The sequence below is a fragment of the Neovison vison genome, chromosome 3 (assembly GCF_020171115.1).
Source record: "Neovison vison isolate M4711 chromosome 3, ASM_NN_V1, whole genome shotgun sequence".
NCBI classification, from domain to species: Eukaryota; Metazoa; Chordata; class Mammalia; order Carnivora; family Mustelidae; genus Neogale; species Neogale vison.
The window spans coordinates 163,487,703-163,508,512 of record NC_058093.1 but is presented as its reverse complement, the minus strand read 5'-3'; the positions used below and the strand labels follow the sequence as shown (position 1 = coordinate 163,508,512).

At 35.9% G+C, this 20,810-nt stretch overlaps 1 protein-coding gene across 3 annotated transcripts in view; it reads left to right on the top strand.

Moving 5' to 3' along the window:
- Nucleotides 1-20,017, top strand: part of RNF138 (ring finger protein 138) — a 39,753-nt gene extending 19,736 nt beyond the window's left edge. For 2 of the 3 annotated variants that reach the window (XM_044243211.1, XM_044243213.1), the window contains 4 exons: nt 11,944-12,000; nt 13,208-13,319; nt 15,030-15,137; nt 17,128-20,017. In XM_044243211.1, the coding sequence (XP_044099146.1) occupies nt 11,944-12,000; nt 13,208-13,319; nt 15,030-15,137; nt 17,128-17,196 (346 nt within the window). In that variant the 3' untranslated portion in view covers nt 17,197-20,017. The remainder of the gene's footprint in view (nt 1-11,943; nt 12,001-13,207; nt 13,320-15,029; nt 15,138-17,127) is intronic. The other variant, XM_044243212.1, reaches the window with a different exon arrangement.
- The last annotated feature ends 793 nt before the right edge of the window (nt 20,018-20,810 follow it).

Sequence of the window (20,810 nt, the reverse complement as noted above, 5' to 3'; positions counted from 1 at the left end):
CCCCCGGCCACTTCAAACCCCTCAGATTGTTTTTCAGAGTCCATAGCCCTATCCTTTTGAACCACATATTCCCAGAGGTAGCCACTCTCCTCCTTTTTAGGTTATTCATTCCCTTGCTTTTCTTTGTAATATTACCATCTGTGCATGTATCCCTAGACATAAAGTGCTTAGTTTTTAACTTAGTTTTTAAACACTCAATAATAGCAAGTACACACATAGTTTTTGTGTAAGGAAAGGCAGTATTGGCAGTAATGTGGAAAGGCTCCCAGGAGACTGGATTAAACAGAGTCTCTTAAGATTTTATTTCAGTAGCATTTCATTTCATCTGTTGCTAATTTTCAGTAATTAACTGCTCTTAAGTACTTAGGCTTATGTACTGTAGGCTTCTCTACTCATATGAAACTGTTCTAGTCTTTAGGAATTTTCTGATTGCCCAGTCTGCAAAATTCTTTTAGATTCTCATTTTACTTGACTTAGCATCATTAGATGAAATAGGTCACTCCTGTTTTGTAATTAAAAAAAAAGTCTCCTCAGGTTCTTTCATCCCTGTGCTTTCTTTATTATTGTACTTCTGCTATATTGCAATTATTCAGCAATTTGTTATTAACTGAATAGATTATTCTTAAGTGTGAGGTGGTGTTTGTCTTGTTTAACATAGTATTTCCAGTTCTTGGCAAAGTTGCTGGTATGTATGATTTGTGTAATCACTGCTTGTTAAAGGACCAGAGTTTCTCCTCAGAAGTCTTGTTGCCTTCTCCTTTACCTCTCAGATCCAGTTTGATTACCGATAGCAGTGTTCCTCATCTGTGCTTTTCTTCTAACACTATTGTCACTTCCCTAGCTCGAGCCTTCATCATCTCTCACTTGAACTATTACGGTAGTCTTTTTATTGGTGGTCCTCCTCTAACCTGTCCTATATGCTGTTGCCAAAGTGGTATTTCACAAGTGCAGTTCTGATCTCTTTCTCCCTGTCCTTATACCTTCCTCCTTGCACCTTGGAAGTCCATGACTTATCGTGACTCCATAGCAGTGCTTCTCATTCTGAATTGCATGGGCCAGTAAGGACTCTAAACTACCTAAACTGCCAAATATTTTGTGTATGTGTGTTTTTCTGGGGAAAGAATGTTGAGATTCTCAAGAGGTTCCATGATCTAAAATCCAACAACTGTTTTATCAGACCGAATTCTTTATTCTAAAGCCCTTTCTGATCTGGAATTTGCCTTGCATTTTTTAGCCTTTCTCTTTCTTGGATAACCATCATTATATCATATGTCTTAGCTACATTGAATTATTTGTACCATTTCCTTGCCATCCTTAAGAAGCATTATAAGTTAGCAGTTTTAAAAAATGAACCGTTGGAGTCAGACTACCTGGGTCTACTAATTATGTGATCTTGGCAAGAAACTGTATCTCAGTTTTCTCCTCTGTTTTAAAAGGGGGGATGGTAATAATACTATTAGTACCTTATTGGGTTGGGAGCCATTAAATAGGTTAATAAAGGGAAAGCATATTGAATCGTACCTTGCTTGGTAAATGGTAGTTTTTATTTTTTAAAGATTTTATTTATCCATTTGAGAGAGAGAGAGACAGAGAGCATGTAAGAGAGCATGAGAGGGGAGAAGGTCAGAGGTAGAAGCATACTCCCTGTGGAGCTGGGAGCCCAATGCGGGATTCGATCCTGGGACTCCGGGATCATGACCTGAGCTGAAGGCAGTCGCCCAACCAACGGAGCTACCCAGGTGCTCCATAATGGTAGTTTTTAATTATCACTCTCATCATTCCCTCACCTCCATACTTTTACAAGTAGTAGTCCCTTTTCCCACCACCCTAACCCACACTTTGCCAGTCAGTGGACTTTTTCTTTTCTTTGAAGATTTAGACCAAGTGTTAATCACTCTGTAAAATCTTCCCTGACCTCTAGAATTTCTTCCTTTTGGTATGCCCTTTCTTTATTCTCCAACTAGGTCCTCTAAGACTTGATTATATTTATTTGTTTACTGCCTTTCTTTTTAAAATCTAGAATGGGCTTCTTGGTCTTACTCATTTTTATGTCCTGTGAAAAATTCTAATTGTAATGGGAAAAAATGGGTTTGTGTATGAATTATTAGTAAGGAAATTGGTAAAGGAAGGAAAAGAAGGTTGTTTGTTTTCTTTTTTAATGTAGGAGGTAGGAGCCTAATGTAAGGTATGAAGCCTTACTCTGGCTTCATATCTCCTCTCCGCCAAGAGGAGGGAGATAATGCACTCAAATTAGGTATTTTGAGGAGAATTTAGTAAGGGGACTATTTTCAAAGGTGTTGGGTACACTATGTGAGCAGCTGGAAATCACAAGTAGTTAGCGATGTACTCTGGGTCTGCTGAAAGCAGGGGAGGGGAGGAAGTAGATACCAGAACTTGGAGAAAGTGAGCTGTATAGAGAGGGCAGCTCGGAGGAATGCAGCCAGCTGAGGCAGTTTTGGTAGGAAGGAGTCTGGGAAATAAATATCCTAACTCTCCTCTTGTTTTACCCTCCCAATTGCCTGCTGGGCTGAACCCAATTGGAAAGCAGAGAGGGGAGCCTATTGATGCAGGTTAGTCTCTCAGAACACAAAGCATGGTGAAAAATGGAGGAGAGAAGATCTGGAGGGACAAAAGAAAACCCAGCATATAAAGATTTCAGTTAGTAGCCAAATACATTGTAATATCCTATCAACTGTGTTTCATAGCCTCCAAGTAGCTACTACAAAGAAGAAAACATCCATTATGTTATTAACATTGTCTGTGATACTATAAACAAAATGTTTCTAATGAAAAACACAGCTATTCCTGATACTAAAAGAAATGATACTGAAATGATTTTGCCCATAGCACCCTAAAGGAAAACTGTGCGGTTAAACGTCATCTTTCCTATGGTAAATACAAAACAAGGTACATAGGGCTGTAATTTAAAGGCCCCCTTCAAGGTAGCACATGATAATGCCTTATTGTTGTTAAAACTTTTCTTCCAGGGTTTTTTCTCTGATATTCTGACTTAATTAATCTAGGTGTGTTGGTAGAATGGAGAGGATCTATAAATTCATGCAGTTCTCCATGAAGATCATTGCTAGCAGCTAAGCTTTTTTAAACATCTCAGTTTGGAGAATTTAAGGTCTTACTCTTTGTCAAGTTACTGGAGAACAGATAAATTTTATATTGCTGATTAAGAACAGAATCATGTAATTAACAGCTAAGCAGGATTTGGTGGCATTTTATGAAACTTCATTACTTTAATAAGACCTCTTTGTGGCAGAGTCAAAGGACTACCTAAGAGAGTAGAGCAGGTGTTTTCTTAGAATACAGTTTTCAGTATTCCCTTGTAAGTACAAATGGATGATTTAAACTCTGAACTTCATGGCTGTGGAAATTCTTTTTTTTTTTTTTTTTAAGATTTTATTTATTTGACAGAGATCACAAGTAGGCAGAGAGGCAGGCAAGGGGGAGGGGGAAGCAGGCTCCCCACTGAGCAGAGGGCCCGATGCGGGCCTTGATCCCAGAATCCTGAGAGCATGACCTGAGCCGAAGGCAGAGGCTTAACCCACTGAGCCACCCAGGCTCCCGGTTGTGGAAATTCTTAAAGTGGTGTCTGCATGTACCAATCTCAGCAGTTTAAAAAAAAAAAAAATCAAAATAAATCCATTGATCTTTTTTTTTTTTAAAAAGATTTTATTTTTTATTTATTTATTTGACAGAGATCACAAGTAGGCAGAGAGGCAGGCAGAGAGAGAGGAAGGGAAGCAGGCCCCCCACTGAGCAGAGAGCCCGATGCGGAACTCGATCCCAGGACCCTGAGATCATGACCCGAGCCAAAGGCAGCGGCCCAACACACTGAGCCACCCAGGCGCCCCTGTTGATCGTTTTATTAATTCAACATAGATTTATTGTACTTTTAAACTATTGGGCACACTCTACATGTTCTAGAATACACAGGAATGAGTAAAACACAGTCCCCTTTTCTATATATAAACAGTTTAACTTCCAGTTGAATAATCCAAGATAAACTAGCCTACTAGTTTCAGTCAGATCATTCAGGGTATAACTATTTACTATAAAGTAATAAATGTTAAAGGATGTTTAATAAAATTATTGCATTAGTATGGGGTAGTTTGTCATGATAATTATATAGCAGTCCTAGTTGTTTAAGGCCCTCTCTAGTTGATGCTAATAAAATTCTGGTGTTTTTTTTTTTTTTTTTAAGATTTTATTTATTTATTTGACAGAGAGAAATCACAAGTAGATGGAGAGGCAGGCAGAGAGAGAGAGAGGGAAGCAGGCTCCCTGCTGAGCAGAGAGCCGGATGCGGGACTTGATCCCAGGACCCTGAGATCATGACCTGAGCCGAAGGCGGCGGCTTAACCCACTGAGCCACCCAGGCGCCCAAAATTCTGGTTTTAACATATAAGAGTGTGTGCTGTTATCTTTAGCCACTAGAAGTGAGGAAGAGGAGGATAGGGAGGAAAGATGCATATAATCATTGAGATACCAGACACATTTTATCTTCCTTGGAAATTGTTTGGTCTGGTTGTAGGTTTTTCTTACTAATTTTGACTCTGAAAATATTAATCAGTAGATATCAGTAGGTGCATATAGTTTAGTCCAAATACAGCCCTTCACAGAGACTGAAAGACTGAAAGTTACAAGCAGTCTTAGGTTGTTCCTAACAGATTTCTTTCCAAGATGTTGAACATTTTAAGTGGCTAAATAACTTTCTTTGGTTTCGTTTTTGTTTTTGTTTTTTCTTGAGAGAGGACGTGTATATGGGACATGGAGGGGGGCAGAGTGAAAGGGAGAGAGAGAAAGAATCTTAAGCAGACTTCATGTCAAGTGAAGAGCCCAATGCAGGCCTCAATCTTTTGACTCTGAGATCATGACCTGAGCCAAAATCAAGACTCTGACGCTTAACCAACTGAGCCTCCCAGACACCCTGCTAAATAACTCTTTATTAAGGAATCTGGTATAAGTATTAGATAAAATGACTTTTCCTTATTTGTAAACATTCTTTATATATTGTAGATGCCAGTCCTTTATTCCATGTATTACAAGTATATATATATATTTTTTTAATTTTTTTTTTTCTCAAAAAAAAATTTTTTTTTTTTTTTGCCATTTTGTAAAACACATAAGTATAGACTTTGGGATTTTTCTTCATATTTTTAAAAGACTAGAAATGAGATACTTCAGTATTTTGAAAATTTTGCTTTAAGGAATATTGCAACTTAATTTAGAATTAAATGGCATAGTCATACATAATTTTAATTCTTTTCTTCCTTTTTAAAAATGTTTTATTTATTTAAGTAATCTCTATTTACTTGGGGCTCACAACCCCAAGATCAAAATTTGTACACTCTTCCAACTGAGCGAGCCAGGGGCTCCTTTCCTTTTTTTTTTTAAATTTTGGAAAGGATGCTTAACATGAGCTAGCTAGCTATCCTCTTAGCAGATTTTTAAGTGTATAATATAGTGTTCTTATCTATTGTCACAGTGTTGTACAACAAATCTCTAGAACCTATCTTGCATAACTAATGTTTTATACATATTGATTAGTAACTCCCGATATCACTGTCTCTTAGTCTTTGGCAACCACAATTCTGTTCTTTGCTTCTATGAGTTTGACTATTTTGCACAGTTCATATAAGTGAAATCATGGAATATTTGTGCTGTGACTGGCTTATTTAACTTAGAACATTCTCAAGGTTCATTCATCTTGTCATTTTCAGGATTCATTCATTTACAGGATTTCCTTTAAGGTTGAATAATCAGTTGTATGTATATACCACATTTTCTTTATCTATTTGTATCTTTGTGTCTTTATACATTCACAAGATTGTTTCTGCCTCCTGGCTTTTATGAATAGCCCCACAGTGAACATGGGAATGCTAATATTTCTTCATGATCTTGATTTTAGTTGTTTTGGGTAAATACCCACAAGTAAGAATCCTGAATCATATGGTAGTTTTGTTTGTTTTTTGAGGGGGAACCTTCCTACTGTTTTCCAAAGTGGTTGTAACATTTTTCGTTCGCACCTACAGTGTACATAGGTTCCAATTTTTTCCCACACCCTCACTAATACTTGTCTTATATGCTTTTTTGATAATAGCTGTCATAACAGCTATGAGATGACAGCTCATTTTGATTTTGATTTGCATTTCCCTGTTCATTAGTGACCTTAAGCATCTTTCTGTATACCTGTTGGCCATTTCTATCTCATCTTTGGAGAATTATTCAAGTTTTTAGCCCCTATTTTGTAATAGGGTTGGTAGTTTCTTTGCTGTTAAGTTGTAGGAGTTCCTTACATATTTTGAAGATTAACCCTTTATCAGATACGTGGTTTATAAATATATTCTCTCATTCCATAGGTCATCTTTTCACTCTTTCGGTTGTTTCCTTTGCTGTGATGAAGCTTTTTAAGTTAGGTAGTCCTACTTGTCTATTTTTGCTTTTATTTCCTGATTGCAAATGTCTTTGCTCAGTTTTTGGCTAGTCTTGTTATAGTATCTTTTGACAAACAAAAATGTTTTATTTTTATTTGTATGTATATATATATAATTTTTTAAATGATTTTTGCATTTTATATCATGTTGAGAAATTTTTTCCTATGTCAAGGTTGTAAGATATTTTCTTCTTTGAAAAGCTCTGCTTTTCACATTTATTTTGAATGTATAATGTGAGGTAGGAAAAATTTCCCCATGTGATTAGCCATTTGTCCCAGTACCATTCATTGGATCAATTTTTTCCTCACAGATTTACAGTGCCATTTCAGTCCTACACATCTCTGTGTTCTGTTCTGTTCTGTTCATTTGCTTATTTCTCTGATATCAGGCTATCTTAATTATTATTGCTTCAACAATAAGTTTTAATGTCAGGTAAGGAAAATTTCCTTCCTTGGTTTACTTATAAAATTGTTTCTACTATTCTTGTCCCCTTGATATTCCACATAAATTTTAGAATCAGACTTTTGAGTCTCCTGAAAATCTCTGTAGAGATTTTGATCAGAAGCATTATAGAGGTTGAATTCATTGAAATCATAGATTTGTAGGGAACTGACATCATATGATCCTGACTTTCCCTGCTAGAAATAAATACAGCTTGTCTTCCTCAGTTTTTAGTGTGATTTTTTAAAAAAGATTTTTGTTTATTTATTTGACAGAGATAGCAAGAGAAAGAACACAAGCGTGGGGGAGCTCGAGAAGGAGAGGCAAGCTCCCCACTGAGCAGGCAGCCCCATGTGGGGCTCGATCCACAGACACTGGGATCATGACCTGAGCTGAAGGCAGATGCTTAGTGACTGAGCCACCCAGGCACCCCCCCCCCTTTTTTTTTTACAGATTTTATTTGTTTATTTGACACAGAAAGAGAGATCACAAATAGGCAGAGAGGCAGGCAGAGAGAGAGGAGGGGAAGCAGGCTCCCTGCTGAGCAGAGAGCCTGACTCAGGGCTGGATCCCAGGATCCTGAGACTGTAACCTGGGCTGAAGGCAGAGGGTTTAACCCACTGAGCCACCCAGGCACCACTCTCTCCCTTTTTTTTTTTTTTTTAAAGATTTTATTTATTTATTTGACAGAGAGAGACCACAAGTAGACGGAGAAGCAGGCAGAGAGAGAAAGGGAGAGAGGGAAGCAGGCTCTCTGCTCGGCAGGGAGCCCGATGTAGGACTCGATCCCAGGACCCTGAGATCATGACCTGAGCCGAAGGCAGCGGCTTAACCCACTGAGCCACCCAGGCGCCCCTCCCTTTTTTTTTTTAATTCATTTGAGAAAGGGCAGGAATGTGGGGGGCGGAGGTGGCACAGAGGGAGAGGGAGAAGCAGGGAGCCCGCCCTGGAGCTCCATCCGAGGACTCTGAGATCATGACCTGAGCTGAAGGCAGACCCCTTAACCAACTGAGCCACCCAGGTGCCCCATCTCTTTTTTTAAAAGAGCATTTTTTAAAAAATGTGCTGAAAAATTCCATTTAGAGCATGTGTAAATATGTTTTGTTGTATCTTTTCCTAGTAAAACTTCTGTTGTATACATATGGATCTTTTTTCCTGTTTTGTAATCTAAGTGATTATTACTAGTGAGTAGGAATAGTCCAGATTTTTACGTTAAGATTGTATTAGCAACTGTTGACTTATTAGTTCGCATAGTTCCAAATAATTTACCTGTAGATTCTCTTGGACTTACTATGTGGAAAAATTTTTTTAATGTAATTTTATGTCTTAGTGCTTCATGTCATAATTTATTGCATTAACTAGGATCTCTGTCCAATAGTAAATAGCAGACACCTTTTTCTTGTTCTTGATTTTAAGTGGGAGTGCATCTAAAATTTTATTATTAAGTATTATGTTTACTGTAGTTTTTTAACATAGGTATTTTTTATCTGTGTCATAATGATATCACTCTGAATTTAAGATTTCCCCATTAAATGGTTCTGTTCAAAATGGGATCTTTTGGGGCGCCTGGGTGGCTCAGTGGTTTGAAGCCTCTGCCTTCCGCTCAGGTCCTGATCTCAGGGTCCTGGGATTGAGCCCCACATTGGGCTCCCTGCTTACTGCGGAGCCTGCTTCCTGTCCTCTCTCTGCCTGCCTCTCTGCCTACTTGTGATCTCTGTCTGTCAAATAAATAAAATCTTTTAAAAAAATGGAATCTTTTATGGAATTAAAACTTATATACATTTGACACAATTCCCAGATATTCTGGTACTTAAGGTGTAGGCATTTGTATTTTTAGAAGCATTGTGAACGATCAGGATTTTGTTTTTGTTTTTGTTTCCATTATGGAGGTTGCATCTTATTGAATGGTTATTCTGCATCAGATGAAATGATCTTTTAAAAATTTTAATTGATAATATGGTGCGAGTAATAGATTTTCTGTTGTTGAACCCATTCATGCATTTCTGGAGTAAATGAATAGGCTACCGGTAGTAGCCCAGACATGGTACAGGATGATTCGGAAGGGCTAGAGTGATGATAATCACAGTTATAATGGAAAGTAGAGAACTGTAATGGGAGAGGCAAGGGAGAAAGCTTTTGAAAAGGGCATTAAATTTGATATTAAAATGTTTTAAGTCACTTTTGTGGTTGTGTACCCCATCAGTGAAAAAAATAAAGAATGCATTCCTAGTACATGTATGTTTATTTTAAAACTATGCATGTGGGGCACCTGGGTGGCTCAGCTGGTTAAGTGTCTGACTCTTGGTTTTGGCTCAGGTCATGGTCTCCAGGTTGTGAGATCCAGCTCTGCATCAGGTTCCTAGCTCAACAGGAAACTGCTTCTTTCCCTTTGCCTCTCCCTGTGCTCTCACTCACCCTCTCTCTTTCTCTCTAAAATGAATACACAAATCTTAAAGTAAAAATAAAATAATAAAAAACATGCATGTATTTTACAGTACTAATACTTTATGTACATTTAAAGCATGCAAAATTTAAGTGAGCTAAAGATGAAATTGTTACTTTAAAAATAAATTTTGCTTAATGGTATGAGATATTTTTATTAATGTTTTATTAATACTTTTACTAAAACTAGTATTGTTGACTATACTTTCTAGAAATTTTTTAAAAAGATTTACTTAGAGCACACACACGTGCATGAGTTGCGGGGTAGACGCAAGAGGGGAAAGGAGAGAATCTCAAGCAGACTCCCTGCTGAGAGAATCTCAAGCAGACTCCCTGCTGAGCGTGGAGCCTGTCACAGGGCTCAGTCTCACTACCCCAAGGTCATGACCTGAGCCAAAATCAAGAGTTGGATGCTTAACTGACTAAGCCACCCAGGTGCCCCCTAAAATTTTTTAAATCTTAGTTTAACACTATGACATAATCAAAGATTTGAAACGAAGTTCTTTTTACAGCGATACCGATTTTGCTGACTGTCATGGCTGAAAAAGATATTTACCATACAAAAGCTTATAGATCCAAATAGAAGAAGTATGTCACAGGTTGAGCTTACTAAGGTTTTCAGTTCCATTTATTAAATGTCAAAAGAGCTTTGTTGAAATTTTCATCTTCCCTAATGATGTTACAGTTGTTCTTATAAACCAACTAGAAGTCGTTACAGTGTTTTTAAAGGACACATTCAAAACCCAGTGATTATATTTATTTGGAAGATTTTATTTGTTTTTTATTTTTTATTTTTTTAAGTAAGCTCAGTGCCCAGTTTGGAACTTAAACTCAGAACCCTGAGATTAAGAGTCACATGATGTACTGACTGAGTGAGTCAGGCACCCCTATTAGAAAGATTTTAAAAAGATTTAAAAAAAATTAGAAAAATCTGTTACCAAGTTTAAAGATACAGATATGAGATTTTTAAAAAATAGGTGACAGATACTGTTTTCATTGACAAATTCAGAACAACTCTTTAATAAATGCAGTCTCCATAATTTGAGTTTATTTTAAAAAGGTGTTTAGTCTTCACATTGTTAAAATGCCACCTTTACTTGAAGAGACAGATTAGTATCTGCCGGAAAGGTACAGAAAAGAATGGTTTACTAGTTTCCTCTTTGGGTGTGAAAACTGGGAAGCTCGCTTGCTAGCTCAGCATTGGATAGATGTGTGTGGAGAGAGAACATGGTTATTGTCATAGAAGGGACAGTCTTTGGGAGGGTGTCTACACTAAATAAACCTTGTTGTATGTAGCTTTATTATGAAAAATCAAAAAAAGGAAAATTCAAAAAGAAAAGAACATTTGTTAGGCAGCTGGTATAGTAACGGTTTTGTTTTTTATAAAAAATGAATAAGCATTTTTCTAGGTTTAACAACTCTTTTAATTCTGGTATTGAGATATAAAAGCAGACTTCTGCATGGTACAGTTCTTTGCCCACTACCTGTCTCATTTCTGTTAATGTTTCTGCTATTAAAAGCATTTGTTTCTATAAAATTGACCACTCAGATGATATTCTGTAATGCATAAGTGACAGTCCCCATTTGGAACATACCCACTCATCCCTCTGGATTTCTCTAATACTGCATATGACATTTGGCTCCAGGACAGGGTCCCTCTGAAGATGTCAAATTGTTCTGTATATTAAATGTTGGAAAGTCTAGTTCCTTTTTTGGAAAATAAGAACATAATGAACATTTAAATCTTCTCTTAAAACTACTCTGCTTTGGAGGCTGCATCTTTAAACCACATTCTAGTTACAAGTCAGAAAGTTCACAGATTCTTGCTTCTACCTCAGCTTTCAAAAACTAGGTAGTCCAGGTGGAAGAGTCTCTTTGAAAGTCTGAAGAACCTGGGGAAATACTATCATGCTAGGGATTTAAGATAATTCTGCAAAATTCTATATTCTCTATATATTTGTAACTGCATAAGCTAATTTGAAAAGGATGTAAATAAAGATTTAATAAGCAGTTTTCTTACCAGAATTTATTTAAAAAGTAATACTATAATTATTTCATAGTTCAGAACTATTTGAAGTTCAGGCTTTTTTTTTTTTTTTTTTAAAGAGGGCATGCATGTGCGAGTGGGGGAGTGAAGAGGGGGAGAGAGAGAATCTCTAGCAGGGTCCGTGCTCAGCACAGAACCTATATGGGGCGCAATCTCATAATGCTGAGATCATGACCTGAGCCAAAATCAAGAGTTAGTTGCTTAACTGGCTGAGCCACCCAGGCATCCTGAAGTTCAGGCTTTTTTTTTTTTTAAAAGATTTTATTTATTTATTTGTCAGAGAGAGAGGGAGAGAGAGTGAGCACAGGCAGACAGAGAGGCAAGGCAGAGGCAGAGGGAGAAGCAGGCTCCCCGCTGAGCAAGGAGCCTGATGTGGGACTTGATCCCAGGACGCTGGGATCATGACCTGAGCCGAAGGCAGCTGCCTAACCGAGCCACCCAGGCGTCCCTGAAGTTCAGGCTTTTAAAAAAATTCAGACTAGTCATTTCATTAGCAATTCAAGTTAGTGAATCTGTAATGTGCTTTTTTACTTGAGGTATTAACGTTTCCCTCCCTCCATTCTTAAGTAATAGGAGTGAAACATCTACATCTGATAACACAGAAACTTATCAAGAGAATACAAGGTAAGCTTTTGAAAATTTTACTACTTTAGTACATAATATCTGTCACTTTATAATAGATTTTTTTAATTAATTTTTTTAAAATTTATTTACTTGACAGAGATCACAAGTAGGCAGAGAGGCAGGCAGAGTGAGAGGAGGAAGCAGGATTCCTGCTGAGCAGAGAGACCAATGTGGGGCTCAATCCCAGGACCCTGAGATCATGACCTGAGCCAAAGGCAGAGGCTTTAACCCACTGAGCTACCCAGGCACCCCTAAAATTTTTTTATAAAATGAAATCATCAGACATAATGCTAGACTAGCAATTAAATAAATGTTACAGATGCTTTTACAGATCACGTTAAATTAGAATAGTGTAGATCTCCTCTTTTACTGTGGTCCGGTTTCTTCCATGCATAATTTAGGTAGAGATGTCAGTATTAAACTGTCCCTTGCTGAAATTCTGAGGTATTAAACTTCAGTGATGCATGATCTCAAAATGTTTTGAAATGTTGATTGTTCTGATGATTGACACTATTGTTTTTCACTTTTCTTATGAATTTTGGATGTTAGATTCCTAGAGATTGGGATAGACTAAGGATCTGACCTTGACGGGAATCTTTTTTTTTAAAGATTTTATTTATTTATTTGACAGAGAGAGATCACAAGTAGGCAGAGAGGCAGGCAGAGAGAGAGAGAGAGAGGAAAGCAGGCTCTCCGCCCAGCAGAGAGCCTGATGTGGGACTCGATCCCAGGACCCTGGGATCATGACCTGAGCTGAAGGCAGCGGCTTAACCCACTGAGCCACCCAGGCGCCCGACGGGAATCTTTTTAATAAAAAGTTTTGACGTCCTAGATATGGGACACCACAGGGTGTTTACAACTTTCAGAAGAGTTACAGAGACATCTGTTGGCCTTACACAAATGACTAAATTTAAGTTGTTTGGACGTAACTGCTTAACATATGGGGCAGCTAGGTTTGTTTTCGTTTAAGCTAAAGGCACCACAAAAAAATGTACTGAAACATTTTAAGGGTATTGTAAACTGAGATTGTTTGGGAACATCTGTTGTAGATCATTTACTGAAAATAGTTTTTGCAAAATGAGGAAATCTTTGAATAATAAGTATACTTTTAAAAAAAGAAACTTAAAATAATTGGTCAAAGAATAGAAAAGCATCATTTTTGTTATGATTTCACCTTAAGTACATTTCATTTAAAATTATTTTATAGTTCTTCTGGGCATCCTACCTTTAAGTGTCCCTTGTGTCAAGAATCAAATTTTACCAGACAGCGTTTACTGGATCATTGTAACAGTAATCACCTATTTCAGATAGTTCCTGTGGTAAGTACCTATGTTAAAGACAGTCTTCTGTTTAAATATGCTCTTCCATTTTACTTCATGTGTATAAGGGAAAGTAGTTGATTTAAACTTGGATGGGGCATTATCAATAAGGTAGACTTTTGTCAACAATAAATTGATGACCAGAAGCAAAATAAGATATTTAAAATTCCACTAACTCACTTATAGAAAGGGAGATGGTTATTATAAGGGTGATGTAAGAGAATAGGCTGGAGGAGAGTGAAATCTGAAAGGTGAACTGGGGATTTTCATTTGAGGAATGGCAGAACCAACCTCTACTGGGACCTCTCAGTTTCTTATTCTGTAGGATTCAGGCAGCTGGATCTGGCCTGGTGGACCTGTTGTAGGTGAAAGCATTTATAAATAAGAATGAAGTCAGTAGGTGTTTTTAATTGTATCCTTGCAGAATCTAGTATATGAATGCATAAAGCATGGAAGGAAAAGAATCATACTTTCTTTTTGATGCATACATATCTTTTTGATGCCATTTTGAGGCTGTGTAAGAAAGGGGGAGACCTTTTTGAGGAATGAGGGAGACAGTGGACTGCAGGATTCCAGCATTGTGTTAATGGTCCTACAAGTCCTCTTTTGGAACATGAGTTACACAGGTAAGTGATTTCAGCTGTGGATGGTACAGGAGAAACTGAGCTGGAAGAGATACTTCCTTTTAAGCTGTACATTTTGATATATAATTTCTTCAGAAATAAGAGTAGAAAGAACATTTCATAAATAAAATAAGGATTATAGGTATTTCTAAGCAGATTTAGTTGGTAGTGCTAGAAAAGTTGTGAAAGATACGCCTCTGTAACTACTGAGACTACACTTAAACTCTTACATAGCACAAAGGGAGACACATCACCTACTCTGTTCATTAGGGGACAGTCAGTTAATAAACAAATACAATTGCCAAAGATCTCTCCAGGAAAAAAAATCTCACATTTAAGATACTTGATTTGTTTTATATTGCATTGGCCAGTTTTTGTTCTGCATTATTTTCAAAACAGCACAAACTTTGGTTAGAGTCCAGTTACTAAAAGTTTCTTCTTACTTGATTTGAGTGTATCATCCATTCACTTTTTAGCATGTCCTTCATTTAAAACTTTAAGGATATGATTTGAAGTTTACTTCACTTTCATTTTACTTATAAATACAATTAAGCTAATAGTGATTGTAGTTATTTGTGGTTCAAATGAGATTACATGCTGGCTAATGATAGCAACTGTGGCATTATTAAAGGCTGACTGTGATGTTTCTGTTCAAACAAATCTTTGTGGTCAAAGATATAAATAATAGAATGTATCTCTCTTTTTTATTGTGTTAGATTACTATACTTTATCTGAGGTACTTTGGTCAGGAAATGATGATCTCTTGAAATTTGGACCTTAGAAGTGATTTTTTTTTTTAAGATTTTCTTGATTTGACAGAGATCGCAGGTAGGCAGAGTCAGGCAGAGAGAGAGGGAGAAGCAAGCTCCCCACTGAGCAGAGAGCCTGATGCGGGGCTCGATCCCAGGACCCTGAGATCATGACCTGATCTGAAGGCAGAAGCTTAATCCACTGAGCCACCTAGGCACCCCAGATATGATTTTTATATAGACATTTTCAGTAACATAAGCTTGTGTTGTTTTAATACTTCCAATAATTAGTATGTTTGGATATTTTCATTATATTTAAAACATTCTGTTTCTCATAGACATGTCCTATTTGTGTGTCTCTTCCTTGGGGAGATCCTAGCCAGATTACTAGAAATTTCGTTAGTCATCTAAATCAAAGACATCAGTTTGATTATGGAGAATTTGTGGTAAGTGAAATTCTTTAAGCTTAAGAAAATACCCTGTAAATATTCAAGTTAAATTAACTTTTTCAGTCTAGACTTGAGTTTTGAAACAAGCTGTTGTTTTTATTATTTATTTATTTATTATTATTATTTTAAAAGATTTTATTACAGAGAGTGATATTGAGAGAGGGAACATAAGAATGGGAGAGCTAGAGGGGGAGAAGCAGGCTCCCTGTTGAGCAGGGAACCCCATATGGGGCTCGATCCCAAGATGCTGGGATCATGACCTGAGCCAAAGGCGGATGCCTAATGACTGAGCCACCCAGGCACCCCAGGGTTGTTTATATAATATAGGTGAACTTTGGTTCTATATTTGTGGAAGTGGTACAAGTTAAATTTACTGTTTACCTCCTTGTACTAGAGAGATAATTAATGTAAGACGAGTAAACCCCCAGATTGAACAAAATGACTATTTATGTGAAAACTGTCTAGATTTAAGGGATAATTATACCTGCTTAGAGAAGTGAAACTGGTGCAACAGATGGAGGAGAATGTTGTTCTTATGTAGAATAAGTTGCTTATTATAATAGATTTCTCATATCTACATGTGAGACACATTATTTTTTTTAAAGATTTTATTTGAGAGATTGGGTGAATGAGAGAGCGCTAGAGATCATAAGGTGGGGGAGGGACAGGACGAGAGGGAGGTGCAGGCTCCCTGCTGAACAGGGAGCCTTACAGGGGGCTTGATCCCAGGACTCTGGGACCATGGGATCATTACCAGAGTCGAATGCAGACAGACACCCAACCAACTGAGCCAGCCAGGTGCCCACATCCTTGTTAAAAATGAGGGAGCATAATTATTAAAGAAAGCCAGATTGAGTAGATTCTGGTCTTAGATGATTGCTTTAACAGGCATGAGAGAAGTTATATAAAAAAGATCCCTAAAGCAAAAATGGGGTTACTTTCTACCTCCCAAATGTGTCATTATAATTTTTTAAAGAAGTTAGATGACTTTTATGTTTTATTGTGAAATTACATTTTATTCAACTGCAGTGAATTAAAACCGTATCTAATTCAATATTAATCCTGATAAAGAATGGCTGATACTTATTTTCCAGTTTAGGTAAGCACAGGCATGTGCAATTCTGACAATGACATGAACAGAGTTTATTTTTTTCTTTGTTCTCCAGTGTTGAAATTATATCATTATTGATAAATTTTTTTTGTGGAATTTGCATTTTTAGTTTTATTGTTTTAAAGTAACACCTCAAATGTGTAAAATTCATGTGTACTTTTGTGATTTTAGCATTTTTATGAAATACAGATTCTTAAATTCTCATTTTAAGAAAGTTTACTGTGGACAATATGATTTGTAAAAATGAAAATATATTTTATAAACTGCTTTTGATCTATTGTGATATTGTGCTCTATTTTGATCAATTGTCCAGTTTTATTTTGCGAAAGAAGAATATGTAATTTTAATTATTCGAGATTGTCAAGTGGAAGCCCATTTTAAAGCAAACCCATAAAACATAACTGATAGCAGCAAGTAGAATTAAGTGAAGGAGGGTGGTGTAACTAAGATTGAGGAAGCTATAGTTTTTAGCTTCTTGTTAGGATTAAGAAGCTGCTATTTAGTTCTCTTAATTCAATAAATGCTTTTTTTTTTTAGATTAAATTTTTTAGATAATTTGACATTGTTTTCTAGAGATGACACATTTATTATCACTTAAAATTGTGGGTTGCCTTTAACTGTACTTTTAATTAACTACCTCATCTTAAATCACTATAACTTTCAAATTTCATTTTCTGCTGATCCTAATTTGTTGTTTATCAATTATATTTAAATAATTACAACTGAACTTACTAAAGTTCAGACATTTAAATCTTATGTTTTAAAGGATAGCATATATTGTAACATAAACCATTTTAAGTGTGTTAATATATTGGGCAAAGTATTGAGTAGTGGAGTATATCTTTCCTATTGATACGTTAATGTCATTATTTTTAGAATCTTCAGCTAGATGAGGAAACCCAGTATCAAACTGCTGTTGAAGAATCTTTTCAAGTAAACATCTGAAGGCTATAGACATCTCTGCATCTTTGTACCTGCAAGTGCCATCTTCAAGGGGAAAACTACATGAAGTCACCGTTTCAGTAACTTGACGTGTATATTAATAAAAGTAATTCAGTCTATTGATTTAGGTTTTTAATTAATAAAGGTGGGCCATCTGAAAACTTCATCTTTTTGATAAGTTAAAAATGAAAGTTAGGACATTATCTTTAAAAATATTGAAATGGACAAAAGGGATTCCATGTTGTACTTCTCTTTTTTTATATATACAGTCTTAAATTTTTCCTTACATTGCTTTTGGAATTTGGTGCAGTTCTCCCATGGACGTTCTTGTACACAGGTAACACACAGTAGCACACTCTGAAAGTTGTGATTGATAGAAACCTACTAAATCTGAGCCAGTTACCAGAGTTGCAGAATGGAGACTTGAAGTGCTAAATGAAACAATCCAAAGGAAACTTTTTTAATACAGATTCTAGCTGAAGAATCCAACTATAAGAAAATTGTATTTATATAATGTTTAGTATTTTTGAAGACTAGTGAGATTTCTTTAATAATTATAACTCTTTAAAAAGTGGAAGTTCATTGTAAAAGTATTTTCTTTTTGCCTTAGAAGGAAATACTAAGAGAAAAATTTATTTCTTAGGTGGGAGGTTGGTGATTTCAAATCTTGTTTGGCCAACTAATTTGTAAGCCTAAAGTATATTAAGCCAAATTATAGCTCTTTGTCCTCAAAATTTTCTAGCCAGTATTTCTCTTTAGATAAGATGAAACTTTGATTAGAAACTCCAGATGGTGATATCATATTCTACAGGTATGTTTAAATGAGAGGTTTGGTTTCATTTCAGTTTAGAAACTCATTCAAAGCTAAAGATGTGTATGTATATATGCATATACTTTTTTATGTGTATTTACACACACATATGCATGCAATTTGTCAGGTTATATACAGAATTTCTATTAAGATTTTAAAAATGGACAAGCAATATGGGATTGAATATCTGATTTGATTAAAATTTTTTATATCACCAAATTTTTAAATAGCAATGGCCAAATGCTAAGTGGTTTAGTTGGCTACTGTTACACCTTAAAGTTGAATTTACACACATAATTACCTTGTTTATATGGTGCTCATTTGTTACTCTCAAAGATAATGCATGACTATGAAGTAATGAGATGGATGCCACCAGCCACTCTGTTTCACTACTTCTTAGTCAACACTGGGTTTGTTCTTAGTATTTATTAATAAGAATCATAAAATAACTTGTACTAGAAGGCCTAAATCACAGAATGAAAGAGGAAGTGTGTATTAGCTGACATTCCATACTAATATGCATTGTTTATGCTTTCTTTAAAATAACTAAAAGAACATAAAAGAAAATCTCAATAGTTTGCTGCTAATATATACATATATTGTATGAAAAGGGTATATTTTGGTTTTGTTAAAGCCCTTGTTGACTTTTCTACAGTGAACATTTTTTTTAACTTGATTTAATAAAAATGTTAATTTTGAAAGTGGAGTTTTGTAAAAACCTTTTTCAGTCAAACAATGACTATGGTAGTAATAACAATCACCAAAAAAGCCATACATCTTGATGAGCATATGCCTTTGTTCTGTCATTCGAAAGAGTGATGTTTACTATGTGCTTGAACATTTTCTCTGCAGTTACATGAGTGTAATTGTAAGAATAGCTGTTTAATGAACTCTTTTTAAAAAGATTTTTGACCATAGGTTTTTCCAGTTTAAAGCAATAACTTTACTACTTTCTTTCAAAGTTAATACTTGCAGTATTCAAGTTTTAAACCATTCTGAGATTTGAGAACTTCTTTAAAGAAAAATTGTAGTAGAGATCATCTTGATGAAATTGTGTTTGGAAGTTTGTGGATTAGTTAAATATCAATAATAGTCTTGTGTGTCTTTCCTATAAACTTTTCTTAAGGAAAATATTGCCTATTTGCTGTTACCTGGGAACTCCTCAGTATGGAAATGTTTGTTTAATCTCACCTTTTGTCAGTGGGTTAGGAATAGGGACAAGCTTTACAGATTTACAGTTTAAATTAATGAGAAAGTCCTTATTTTTAATACGCCTATAGCTGAGTCAAAATAAAGGAGGGAAACTATTGATTGCTGATACCCAAATTTCACAATACCACTTCTAGGAAGGCGATTTCCCTCAGCAAGTTACAGTTTATGTTGTTAAACAGAGTCTTATTTGAGATGTATTGCTTTATTTTTCAATTAAAAGTGGTTTTCTCCTACTTGTGTGTCTAATTAAAATTTTGTCTAGAGGCAAACACGATAGCATTTAATTCTCATAACTCACCCTGGAAGACATGTAGGAGATAACTCATTATTTTGCTCTTGAAAAAGTGGATAGGAGAAAGCTACCACATGCTGATGCTATATGTTGCATTTAACTTTATAAACCTATTCTATCTTTATTTCAAATGTTAATCAATTTATAAGGCTATTTGTCAAGTGTTTATGCCACAAGATTTTCAAGTCCTGTTAGCAACCAGACAGAAAGCTAGTTAACTGGTTAATAAACACTTTTATATGGAGAAGTTACCCTTAAGTATGATATCAGGGTTGTAAGAACATCTTGCCAAATACAATGTCATATACCTTTTGGGTTGCTTAAGAAGTATTAACTATAATCTTCATTGAATCATAACTTTTATGGAAATCTGTTACGGCTGCTGCTCAAAAGAATAAACCTTTTGAGGAGCTGATGACATTATAGCCTTTGTGACCCAGAAAACATGTAAATACATGTAGTATAAAACTGATGATAGAAACATGAATAAAGTACTCATTCCATGATACCATTTAGTGTCAATATAATTTTCTGATTATGCAGTACAATATGAAAAAAGCGTGGAATGGGAAGGAGTTAATGTTAAGAAATTAAAAGAATATAGGATCCTCCAAAAATGAGTATTCCCACCTGCATTCCCCCTCTAATCTGACAGCAGTTGTCCAATCCTGGGGCTGAGGTGACCGTTGCCACACTCCCACCCTTGAAATGAGAAAGATAAATGTGTGTATTCCATTATGTACTTACCTGGCAAACTTGCATTCACTATACCATACAGTTTCCTATGTTAATAGGAATTCTTGAGAGTATAATGGTCAAGGACATATGATTACAGAATTCAAAATGAGCAGGGCCTGGGAGTGGATATGGATTAGACCCAATCAGATGAATTATAGCTGTTCTATGGAGAGGGAGAAGAAACACAGGAAAGGTGAATGAAAGAAATTATCTGTCAGTGTGGCAACATAATGCATGATAATGTGCACAAAGTGAACAGTGGCCTCAGTAATCAGAACTTAGGTCAAGAAAAACATCACTAGAATCCCGTAAATCCCCTTATTTCTACTTGCAGTCATAACTCGTTACCATCACAAAGTTTTAATACCACAGGTTGTTTTGCCTGCTTTTATACTTTTTATAAGGAAGGACAGTAAAAATTATATCTGGCTATTTTTGCTTAACATTGTTTTGAGGTTTTCATATCTACATCTTAATTTTGTCAACTGCTGCCTACAGTAACTTTTCTTTTGTCCAGAAGAAAAAAGCTGAACGGTAGCTTTTGTGAATTGTTAGATACATTGC